Source organism: Stegodyphus dumicola, chromosome 1, assembly GCF_044657685.1.
Source record: "Stegodyphus dumicola isolate Sdum_Otavi_A_Nest chromosome 1, ASM4465768v1".
Taxonomy (NCBI): domain Eukaryota; kingdom Metazoa; phylum Arthropoda; class Arachnida; order Araneae; family Eresidae; genus Stegodyphus; species Stegodyphus dumicola.
In genome coordinates this window covers 283,101,571-283,114,712 of record NC_140768.1, presented here as the reverse complement: position 1 = coordinate 283,114,712, position 13,142 = coordinate 283,101,571, and the positions used below count along the sequence as shown (strand labels likewise).

The window sequence follows — 13,142 nt, the reverse complement described above, 5'->3', positions numbered from 1 at the left end:
TATTTTATTTTAAATCTTTACTATCACTTCTTATTTTCTACTTCCGGCCAAAATTAAAAGCTTTAACTTATTTATGCAAATTTGTTGGCGAACGCCAAGTACTTAAGTTGTGGCTTTTTGCCAAGCGAGAGAGAGGAAGGAGTTAGTAGAAGCAGGCCGCTTGCCTTAGCAGTTTTACTCGGTTGCTGGTTGCCTTCCAGGCCAGAGGTTTAATCCTCTTAATAATTTTAAACGTATTGTAGTGTTAACAGTTTTCTGCACTACATACGGCTTCCTAACCACAAATTTCATGTTCCAAATGAAAAGAAACTAAATAACGCTGGACAATGAAATTTAGATCCAGGCAAGTGTACACTTTGTTGCACAAGGAAGAAACCTCATAGAAGATACACGTGCGAAACGTGCAATGCACTGAGTCTTTTTTTTAATCCTTATTTTGCTGAGTTTTTTAATCCATTTACCCAAACGTCCTTATTATGCAGGTACTTATATTTTCACTGCTATAGAAAAATTACATAAATGTTTATTTTTTAATTTTTCCTGACGATTTACTTTGTAAAATAATGTAAAAAATTATATATTATGCAATTCCTACATACATTTTTTTAAAAAATTCTTAAATTTCGTCATTTATTGGAAACGCGCACGGAGAAAGGTAAGTTTTTTTCCCCCTACTTACCTCGGTAAGTAAACCTAGACGCGCGGTGGTTTCTCAGTGCGACCACCACCCACAGAACAATGGGCAAGAGTAGATTTTTTTAAATTCATATATTATTTGTCTCTAGGATCATAATATTCAATTTCTAGAGTTTTTAGTTTAAAAAATTATAATAAAAATAATATCGCGCGCGTCAAAGGATTAAAAAACATCATGACTACTCACAGTTGTTTAATACGTTTTGATCAAATAAATGCATAGAGAGAAAGGGGGAAATTTCAATGGAACTGGCGACAGGTAACTTCATGCCATTGGCAACAAGTAGCGGCTAACACTCTTCCCCGCCACTTTAGTGTTTGTCTAGATGGCGACTGCGCAACAGAAATTTTGTGTTCTATTATTCGTAAAGTGTGAGTCCATAACAACTGTTCAGCGTAATTTTTGTCGACAAAACTCTGGTGTTCAACAATTTACGGCTGGTATAAGCCAGGGGCAAAGAAGGTCTATGCATGTGCAGCTATTTCCCTCTACGTTGCAACGGAGCCCCTCCTGTGGCGGAGAAGTTTTCCTTCTTAACAATACATATTCTTTGCCAGAGGTTCCCAATCATATGCCCGCGATCACAATAAAAATGTTTTAGTTTTCAATAAAATTCTATGTGCAACTTTTCCCATTTAAAAAAAAAAAAAAAAATAGAAACTGCGACCAACGCAGACACCAGAACAAAGCAAAATGAGACCGATCTTTTTTTTTTTTTTTTTATGTGCATGTATTATTTATTAACTCTATCCAACTATAAATTCACCTTGGAAAAATTAATGGTGCCCGCCGTTCAACGAGTTCTCGCTTTTCCCCCTCTCCCAGACCCGAATCACTTGCGAACGACATTACTTTCCGGTCCCCCTATTAAATGACTCCATTCATGTACCTCCACTTTCAGCTACAATAGCCGAACTGAAGATACGCTAAACAGGAACCATGAAAGCAGCGGATGCAGATATGCTGGCAAAAGTTAAGGATGAATTCGACTACCTTTATAAACATATACTGTACATACAATGGTGGGCATACTGAGCAACCTTAATGTGGTTTGTAAAACATCTTTATGAATAGCCATGTCATATAAAATTAACCTTAAGTTTATATGCTCAATATTTTTCATAATATTCATATTTCAAATCGAGGGATTCTTTTTGTGATCGAATTCTAACGGTTTTAGTATGCACATATTTTAACTTCGTTGAACTGTAAAGGAGAAGTTTATTCGAAGAAAAGTAAAAGCAAGCTGATAAAATTAAAATAAAGTAGTAACGGATGTGTAGCAGTAACACAGTAGCATTAAAATTTTACTGTTAAAATATCCGTATCACATTTCATATTCTTAATCTGAAACTTCAAGCTTAGACGCTTTTACTTATGCATGTTTTTAGGTCGTCCCTTATAAGCCATATATATAAATGCTGCTTTACAGTATCAGTGTATTAAAATTTATACACAAAAATGTCAAATGTAATAGAAGCATAGAAACTGAATAGCAATTTGATGAAGCTACAAACTACGTTCCAAGGAAACACTTTATTAAAAATAATGAATGTCAGATGAGGAAATGCACTTTTGTTTCCGTTTACAGGTGCAGTTTTCCTTAATTTCAAAAGATGCGAATTAAGTTGAAAAAATAATACAATAAATACTATAAAAATGTTATTTATGAGAATATTCTCCACAGATCTTTTATCTTCTGTATATGAATATTAAAATTTCCATGTTTCTCACGTCGTAGCGAAAATGCAAAAGTATATTAAAATAATGTATAAAATCAACAATTGACTGATCTTCTTGAAATAATCGAAAGCTTCTGAAACTGTCAGTTTTCTCTCATTTCTGCAAATTCCAAAAATAAATATGAGCAAAGGTATAAACGAAATATTAAAAAAACAATTTTTATTTTATGTAGGGTTAAAGAATTATTTTGCAAGACATTATACAACCAATTTAAGCAAAGTCTTATTATAGGTACTATTATACACAATGTGTCTACAAAGTCTTAGGATTAATTTTTTAAACAAATTCTAGAAAATCCGCCGAACGATAATTGATAGCATATAATACTATGATATCTTAACTTGACTTCCCTAAAACATCGTCATTTTGCGCACGGAATTTTCTACGTTAAAGCGTGAACATCTGTTGTCACAGGATGCAGATCCAATTTCTGCATGCAATGTTGTGATCTTGATTTTTTAAATAAATTATGACTGTAGATGAAACTTGGTACTTTTATTATGATTCTGAGATGAAACAACAATCATCTGGTTGGGCTGGAGAAAATGTATCATGATCTCAGAAACTCTGGTTTGAGTAACCTGGCGTAAAGCTATCCTGGTGACCTTCCCTGATTGGAAGAGGACAATTCAGAAGTTGTTCATTCCTAAGGGAGAAATATTGAACGCCTTATTTTATATAGGCATAATGGAAAACCTTTTGAAGAGAATTCATTAATGTACTGAAAAACCTGAATTGAATATCTGATACCTGCTGCACGACAATGTTCAGTCGCATAATCCCATTCTGCTCAAGGAAATGATACTGGTCACTTCTAAGATAACCAACCTCGTTCAAAGGGCCTTTTTTTTTTTTTTTTTTTTTTTTTTTTAATTCTATGAGGCCAATATTTTAACTCTTACTCTATATCATGCATAATAATGCATAAACTCTGTGTCAAAATTTCAAGTTATTGCATACGGAACTTTTAGAGTTATCATTGTTGCTGTAAACATGAATCATAAAAGAAAATTATCAAAAAGTCGCATTTAAAGTTTTCAGAATAACATAACATGGCATCTATACACAACTATTCAAGTTGCCAAACGAAAATGAGAAAAAATACACAATAAAAATACTTTCCCGTATTTCTTAGACATATTGAATGCTTAAAATTATTTAGTAAAAAAAAAAAAAAGAAAAGAAAACTGCATCTTTAATTTGCCCTTTAAACTTTGGCTTCCGCTGAGGAAAATAGTAACTTCTAGTTTGCCGTCTCTCAGAAAAACTGGTATATCTCCACTTCTAATCAGCATGTCAAGAGAGAAAAAGTGTCTTTGATAGCTAATATTAAAAGTTTATATATATATATATATAAAACTGAAAGGTTTCGGATTTTTAAATTACGTCCAAAGGGGCGTTTTTTTTTAACGTTTTGTGTGTTACCCTTATTTATTAAATATCATGTACTACGTACTCAAACTATAAAATTCAGTTCAAGAGCAATATCGCAAAATAATTTTTAAATGAGCATATCTTTAGAATTTCCGATATAGAGTCTCGCGCACTGGCGATAATTCCCCCCCCCGTACAGTGTTGCCATTGCTCCCTTTGAAAGCGTTTAGTTTGTTAATCAAAAATTCATTAAAGTGTTACAAAATATGAAATCGATAATAAAACAAATTTCAAGATTTCAAATTTAGGCTTCCACATGCTCATATTCTATGGAAGATTACTTTATTCAAATTTTGAGGGCTCTATGTACCGTCGTTTTATCACAAGCGAGAAGCATACATACATTTATGCAGATTCTTCATTATTTTTTATTAATACAGGGTGCTACTATTTGGTGGCAATAATTTGAAAAGCGATTCGCCGTTAACAGTTTTCAACGCAAAATGTCAAAACGAAATTAATAGTCCTTCTGGGCAAATTGTCCTTTGGACTAAAAATGAGATTTTGAACCAAAATCGGCCTTCTGAACGAGATCGGTTATCTTAGAGGCTTAAATAGTATTCCAAAAGATAGTTTTCGAAGGAATCAGGCAGCTGTATGAATGAACCAAGCACTGTGTAGATTTTAGGGAATGCATATCGAAGGTAAAGAAGCCCGAATATTGTTTCCTTCAACTTTTGATTTTTTACAAACGTACTCCTAAAACTGTATAAACACACTGTTTAAATCATAATGATTACATATGAAATGATTATATATATGAAATAGAAAAATTTGTATATCAGATATTGTTTATGCTTCAAAAATCTATTCTTAATCACGAAGAGAAAAATTAATTTTTTACTTAAAAAAAGAGGGTTAGGAGAAGGTGATTCGAGTGCAAATTCGGTTATCTCTAATAAATTTGCTCACAATTTGTTAATTGGGCTTCAATTAGTTTTATAATTTTTTTTAAATTCCAAAACGTGAAACTACCTTCACTTTTCCTTTTCTAAGTTATGAAAATTCTCAAAATGATTAACTATAACATACTGTTATAAATTGTTGTAAGTATTTATATTTATTGGATTGTTCTTTATTTTATGTGTATTTGTATAATGTATTTACTTTGTAATGTATCATTCATTAACCGATTCGCAACCGATACCTAAACTTGCATACCGTTAAATTACTTGAGCCAACTTATAGACTACTAAATCAACGTTTAAATTTATTTGACTGTTATTGTTTAGTTTACCATCGCCACGAATAGTGGTTTCTATCTGCTGAAGTTCTTTATGTTAAGAGTTAAGATTACCAGTGCCGGATTTACGTATAAGTTGCATATGCTATAGCAACCTTGCAGCTTTTATTTATTTAAACATTTGGTGCATTTTATGTAATAATTTTATATTGTATCTTTATTGAATTGAATTTTTTGGCTATGTATTTTGTTTGCAAGTGTTAATTTCGAATATAAAATTGTAGGTCATCAATGTATACGTTGTAAAAATAATTCAAAAGCTGAGATATAAGGAATAATACTTCTAATTTTTCTCTTGGTAATCAAATTATCGTTTTTACAGAAGTTTTCCGGAAATCTCTAGCGCGCTTGCGATTTTTCTTGAAGCTTCCAGGAACACTGGGCAGCTTTATATATAGTATACTGTCATTTAGATGCTAAGAGTAAGTTCAGTTCAAAGAGTTAATGAATGAATTCAGAATTTTGAATTTGTATCAACATCTACTGCTCTAGAGTTTAAGGAATAATATCAGCTATCTGCGATTTTTTTCGTTAGGAAGAATTTGCGTTCCTTATCCCTATTTTCCTCGAGCTATTTACAGTTATTCATTTTCTGCGAGCTGTTGTTTATTTCAATAAAGTGTTCATTTCTTACTGCTCGGCGTGATTATCAAAGAGATGATCGCTAACCCACGACCCCATAAAGCAGGTATTAAACTATAATTTTTTAAAGTAAACACCTTTTTTTAAATAAAATTTTCGCAGCATGTTAAAAATACCTTAAAAGGTGTTTCTTCCGGCTTCTTAACGTGCCTTCGTAGTGTAGTAGTCTGCACGATGGGCGCGTATTCCAGAGGTCCGCGGTTCGATTCCCGGCGAAGGCGGTTGCTAATTTTTCATCTTGCCTTCTTCCAGAAAATACCTAATGTCTCTACAAATTAACGCAATATATATAGACAGAAGTGCTTACAAATTCCATACCTGTCATGTTCTTCCACATCCCTATTCTGCATACTAGATATTTCTTCTCCGGTAAAAAGTGTGTCTGTCTAACATGAAAATAGAAACATTGATTATTTTTATTAATAGTAGCAAAATAATTCATTTAACAAATATTTTTTAAGAGAGCACCGCTAAATTAATGCATACTACAATAAAAAAAAACTATATCAAAATTATGTTATCAGATTAATTTAAATAACTAATTATCTACCAGAAAAAAAAAAAAAAAAATGTTCTTCCTAAAGCTTCTTAAGTGATCTAGATTACTTACAATTAGATTAGTAGCATGTAATGTAGGGATACATCTGAAAATAACAAGTCGTCTGAACATCTTTTAGTTTGTAATTCTGTCTTTGGTTCAGTTACGACCCACCAGGAGTGGTCAAATAAAAGTTTGTTGCTTTTAACCTGTGTATGTTCAAGTTGACACTAGTCAGGATGATAAATCGCTGACATTTAGGAGGTATATCAGACAGAGCATCAGGTAATAGTGGAGCAATTATTTTAAATCTTAATGACAGTTGAGTGTAATTTAAATACTGTCTTCATTTGATTTTGATTCATGTCATTTAAATTCGTTGTAACCTTGTGCAAATTAAGCTCTCACAAAAGCGTTTTAAAGGCTAACAAAATATGAATTGCAACTCACGCCTTGTTAAACTAAGAGTTGTAGAGACATTAGGTTATTTCGAAGCCATGAGATATAAAAAATAAGCAATGCCGTCGGCAGGACTCGAATACGCTCCGAGTGGGCTACCGTTACACGGCTAAAGCATGCAGAAAGGAGGAAGAAAATACCTTATATACTCCCCCTTTTAATGGGCGATAGGGGTTGGGGGTCCCAATCGCCAAATCCTGGGGAAGAATCATCATCCACCACCTTTCAGTTCGGGAGCCACAGTAGAATCATTAGGTTATTTCGAAGCAGGAGATATGAAAAATGAGTAATGCCCTCGGCGGGACTCGAACATGGACCTCTCGAATACGCGTCGAGTGTGATTCCAGTAACACCTCGAAGGCATGCAGAAAGGAGGGAGAAAATACCCTATAGAGGCAATCGATGTATTAGTGTTACCCTGATACCTTATAGATTCACCTTATTATTCGCACTTGATGGCGCCGATTTGCATTGGAATTTCGGCACTGGTCAAAGGCTGCGTTGAGCCGTTCATATCCGAAACTGCTAAGTACTCCTTTCTATAATGGTTAATTGACGGTAAAACTAGGTAACCTCCATTTAGATGGTTCGATTTTGATAGATATTCATTCAAGGCAGCCGCCTAACTGTTACTAGTTATTGATAAGCAACCGACACTTTTAATTTAAAAATTCTTGTATTAGTTGCAACGTCAACGAAGTGAACAAACAGAATTCGTAGAATTTTAATTTATGCTTCTGTGAGATGATAACAATTAGGACAGTAACTCATCAAATATTAGAAAGTATCTCTTACCAAAGTACAGCTAAATGAACATGCTTTTAAGAATAATTTAAGTACAGAGATATAGATAAGCATGAGAAAGTTTAAGTCTAGAGGAACAAGATTCTACAGATAAAAAAAATAAGTTACTATGTTAATATAAGGCTTCTCTAATTGTCTAATGCATTTAACGGGGTTTATTAATAATACATGTTCTATAAAAATGGCAGATGTCCGAAATAAAATTTGCATTGTAAGCATAATATTAATCAGTTAAAGTATTATAAAACTATGTAGCACATTTTAAAGCAACCCACTTCTTTCTAAATAAATCTTCATAGAATATCTTATTAAAATACAAATCATAATAAGAAATCAAAACTTTCTATAACGGAATGCATACTTAAAATCTGTAAAACATAGCTTAAACTTAATACCTGAGTTGCCGAATTTTTAAGGCAAGCTTTGCGCTCTGTTAACTTTTCAAGACGGTACAAAAACTCTGTTAAGGACCTGCTTTCACTTTCAGATATCTCTTTCCCGTTAAAAATAATTTTTTTCTTCAATATACATAAGACATCTTGTAAGTCTGAAACTGCCTCCTTGTGTTCTTTCTCTTTTACAGACTGCAGTTCTTGATATTTTCTTTGATGCCTTTTTTCTATCACAGAAATATGCTCTTTGTACTTTTCCACCATTTTCAGAAGCTTTTCCTCCCGTTCTTCGGTTGATTTCAGTTTCCTTTTCAAAGCTAACTCATTAAGCTGATATTCATACTTTTCTTTCTTCCAGGCTCTTTTCTGACTCATAAGATCCTTGTTTAATAATCTGAGCTCCTCAAGTTCATTTCGTTTTTCACATTTTTGTGATAAATCTTCCTGAAATGCAATAATTAAAGGCTATAATTATTTGAGAAAAATATGACGTTTTTATGCATATATAAGAGATAATTTAATAAAAGATATCTAATGAGTAACTTTGATTATTCAGCCCATTTCAAGTTAAAGAAGTATTGACAATGGATTTCATTAATAATACCGGATTTGTTATTACCAATATAAGCTACACTGAAGTTTCAAATAAAGAAGGTGGAGGATCTATAACCTTTAATGCTAGTAAATCATAACGTCCCATATATAGTCTTTCCCACCTCCGTCTTTCTAGAAGTAGCAATGAAAATCGTGCAGTTTCAGGCTTTCTTTGCTTCTGTAGGTGTTTCGGAGAACATCAAAAATCAAAGTATTTCAGCATTTCTTTCATATAATGGAAGAATTCTTCGTTTTTCTTTTTAATTAATCTCCTCTCCCTCACACACACTTCCAAAAAAAATCAAAGCATATCATAGTTTAAAATTGTACTTTGCCTTACAATTTTAAGCTATGATGAATTGAATAACTGAATTCTCTATCTCGGAGTTAAAATGCGTTCTGTTTTCTTAGACATCAAATGCTTGTTATAAAAAAAAACTCTCTCTCTCTCTCTTTGCTTTAGAAGCAAAAATTCAAAAATTAAGTTCACATATTTTAAATTGTCTGAAAGAAACTTTACCGAAACGAGAGAAAACTAAAAAGGAAGACATTTTAAGGAAGGTGAAAAACCCTTAATTCAGCCGGAAAAGGAGTATAGATTTTTCTGTTTGCATACCGTACACAAACTCTATTTGCCAGGCTATCCTAAGAAATTAATTTCTCTACAAATGGCTAAGCATTCATTTCAGTTCTCGACGAAATGCTCATTTTTAACAAATTATTGAATTAAAAGTTATTCTATTTTATTGAAAGTTGTAATAATAGCATCATTTGTTGCAGTACGACAATGAGCTCCAACAGTTGTACTTCAAACATTCATGAAATAAAGTTATTAATAATAATAAACTATTAATGAATGACGTGAATAATGTTTTGTTGCTCTAAATTAGATAAATGCTGTCCCAATCAACAAGGTTCTTATTTTTTCTCATTCTTATTTTTTCATTTAAGCTGTGTAGAGTTTCAGTCACGATTATTCTTTAAAAATCGACGTGGCGTATTTCAAGATAATAATCCACAATCCTGGGACATCTGAACATATTTTTAGATTTAATGTCGATCCTGAATGGAAAGACTGAAATAGGAACTTTTCTTACTCACCGCATCATGAGAGTCTAAAATTGGGACGATTGTATATGACGTGTAAATCCGAAGTGGAACGCAACCGATTTAATTCCGATTTTTTCATCAAATCAAAAACTCAAATTCAAGTCGTTGTAGTCATCTGACTGTTTGGCTTAAAACTTACAGCAAAAGAATTTGAATTGGGAGATGTAAAGCTTCAACGACACAACAACGCCACGGAGAAAAATTGAGTTGAAAATGTGCAAGGCGTCAACAAACTTTACAGGCGTAAAGAGAGGCCTTGAAATTCATCTACGAATGTAATCCAAAGCCATCAGCAATATCTGAGAGCCTGTAAGAGCACTATATTAAATGATTAAAAACATGAATTCATTACATAAAACTTTTACTTCTTATTTCTTTAATCCATTTATATAAAGAAGGAAGTGTTTTTTTGTACTCTAATAACTCAGTCACTACTATAGCTATCGTCACCAAACTTTCTACAACTAGTTTCTGGGTTCTGGAAAAGGTCGACGTCCACTTTTTTCCAAAAAATTTTTTAAAAAAATAGCTAAATTAAGAGATAATAATTAAAAACTCGAAAAACGATAATTTTCGTTCTCAGTTTTCCGAGTGGCAACAGTCTCCCAAGCTGGAGATGAAAATCTGCTTTATTTCGAAAGTTGCTGCCACTGCCCGCTTTACGATACTCGTTTTACGATGAAATAAAATAGCACTGCCAAATATTCAATACATTATTCCCGATTCCAAATATTAGTGGGAAGCCATTTCTTCGTATGACTTTAATCAACCGAAATATTAATTAAAATCTTTGAAAGCGCTAATTTTCGCACTCATTTTTCCGAGTGGCAGCACTCTTGAGCGTTGGGGATAAAAATGCTTTATTTCGAAAAGTGTTGCTACTGCTCGCTTTCAAATAATAGCATTTGTTAAGTTTTACAAAATCTATACATTTAAACAATATTTTGGAGAATATAAATAAACAGTAATACTGAACATCATCTCTTCAACACAACCCCCACTACACAAGAATAAGATCACCTACAATCCGAGCATAGTCATCTCACAGGAATTGAATAATACTTAAATTTTAAGATTTCGAAACACATTCTCAAGGTGGTTTCCGTGTATAGACCCAGAAAGACTGCTTCAAATAATTTAAAGGTAAATATATTATAAAATGTACATTCCATCACAAGTTTAAAACTGCAACTTACATGTTCCGTTCTGTTTTCAAGTCCGACTCTTGAATATCTTACTTTGCCTTGACGCTCAGTAAAGGCAGCAGATTGATGTAGTAAAGTAGTTGCTAGTCTTCCATTTGGATCCATTTTTTCCATTCGATAAACTGAAATAAAAAATCTGAGGTGTACACCACACGATTTCCTTGTACGGAATATTAAATTATACGCATTTTTTCTTGTATTTCACTTAAACTTATTGGATTGAATTAAATCTACTTCGCCGACAGCTCATAAAGCACAATAGAATAAATGCTTTCTTTAAAATTCACTCTATTTGTTTACCAAAGCGACACTCTGGCGCTAGATTCACTTAACAGTATTGTATTTCGTTCATATTATAACTCAGAATGCATAAAATTTATATCATTTAAAGAATTATCTAATTGTTGCCACACGTTCTATTCAAATACTATAATAAAGCTAGAACGATGTGTAAAAGAAATTAAGCAAACAAAACAAAAAAGAAACAGTTTTTCACAGACGATTGAGTATTTCTCATTCAATTAATTCAGTTCTCACTTCGCGACAAGGCTCATTAAAAACTCAAAATACCTATATTAAAAATTACGAAGTAAACCTTAAGCACTTATTTCCTGGAAAACATTCCAGAAAGGATTAAGCATGATTTAATTCGCAATAATAAATGAAGGCGTTATCTTTGTTGTTGCGAAGCTAAGTTTCTCTAGATTGGCAAGAAATCCACTAGTCTGCTGTTTCAAATGTAAACAATCAATGGCCGCTATAAAAAAAGGCTTAGCGGCACTTAAACAACTTTAAAATTGTTGATAATTCTAAAAATATTGTATACAGATTTATTAAAGGCATAAAAACCTTAACCGGAAGATAAAAACAACATAATTAAATCATTTTTAAAGCAAAAAATGTACAATTTACAAACATATAAGAGTAAAGAAACTGAGATCACTGAGCCGTGTAACAGAGTGGATATATATATAAATATATTTATATACGTTTGGCGCGGCCGATTGCAACCAAAATACGAGGTGCACATCTACATGTCATAGCAGTCCTATAGACAAAATTTCTATACAAAATTTCTTTCTGAGGCTACTCGTTTTTGATTTATGCGAGATACGTACGTACGTACGCACGTGCGTACATACGTTCGTACAGACACCACAAAAATTCTCTTCGGAATTAATTTTAAAGCAGTTTTACAATTTTTTTGGAGAAAACGAGTCTTTTATTCTGTCCTTACGTACAGATATCACGCAAAAACATCGTTAAATTGCATTCGATAGCGGTCAAAATGGATATTTTCGTTTCCAGTCTAATGGCATTTAATAGCATTTTTGCTTCTGTTACGACCATAGAGGTAAGAATAAAAGGAGGGGCCAACCCCAAACTACAAGTAAAGTAATACTCCCAAGCTTTGGCCTCCAGATGGGGTGTTTTTTGTTTACATGCAGAAGCTCCCTTGACAGAGCTCTACTATTTCGACACACGACTGTTCCATACAAATCAAAAAACGATAAACTTCCGCATAAAATAAACGTTCGTTGAATGATGGATAATAATTTCTATAGTTTAGTGACATTTATGCAAAAATCACATCTTGGTTATTTTTCGATAACTAACAACAGCCATTTTGATTAAGAATTTGTTTTATAAAATTCTAATCTGCTGAACTACAAAAATATAGATTTTAGCAAAAATGTTATGCTTAAAGAATGAAAAATACCTTACGGTACTTTTAAAATTGTATACGTCTTTAGATACCTTTGATACCTTATTTGATACCTTATTCGCTACTTTTATTTTATGTTCTAAAAGCCAAAATGTTTTAAATAAAATAATTTTTTTGTTATTCACATATTATTGTAACATGCAATTTTTAAAAATTTTTAGAGGAGAAGCTTTAGAGTTGCTCATTTTAAACTCATCATTTTATTTTTATATAACTAAAAAATAATCACTTCTGGTTTACGCTTATTTGGATTAATTACTTATTTGGGTTAATTAAAAAAATAAAATTACCACAAAATGCTAGAATCCTCGTGAAAATTAATAAATATATACACAGATATGCCAATAAGTTAACTTTTCCTTGATTTGTAACGACACATTTGTGTAAAATTATGTACAGTTTTACACAAATGTGTGGATTAGAAGACGAATACATTTGCGAATGCAGCAATATTATGCAGAGTAAGGCAATCAAGATTGTGATCTGATGACAATGCGGTTAATGTTTAAACACGAAATACATAGTTATTATTTATTACATTATCAGAAAATCAGA

General features: G+C 32.3%; 1 protein-coding gene across 3 annotated transcripts in view; it reads right to left on the bottom strand.

The window, feature by feature from the left end:
* Window positions 1-2,224: 2,224 nt before the first annotated feature.
* The window catches only part of LOC118195952 (uncharacterized), a 29,598-nt gene continuing 18,680 nt past the window's right edge, over window positions 2,225-13,142 (bottom strand). For 2 of the 3 annotated variants that reach the window (XM_035367295.2, XM_085812008.1), the window contains exons 2-5: window positions 10,853-10,983; window positions 7,956-8,396; window positions 6,078-6,145; window positions 2,225-2,539 (exon numbers count right to left, since the gene is read on the bottom strand). In XM_035367295.2, coding sequence (XP_035223186.1) covers window positions 2,428-2,539; window positions 6,078-6,145; window positions 7,956-8,396; window positions 10,853-10,983 — 752 coding nt within the window. In that variant the 3' untranslated portion in view covers window positions 2,225-2,427. The remainder of the gene's footprint in view (window positions 2,540-6,077; window positions 6,146-7,955; window positions 8,397-10,852; window positions 10,984-13,142) is intronic. The other variant, XM_035367296.2, reaches the window with a different exon arrangement.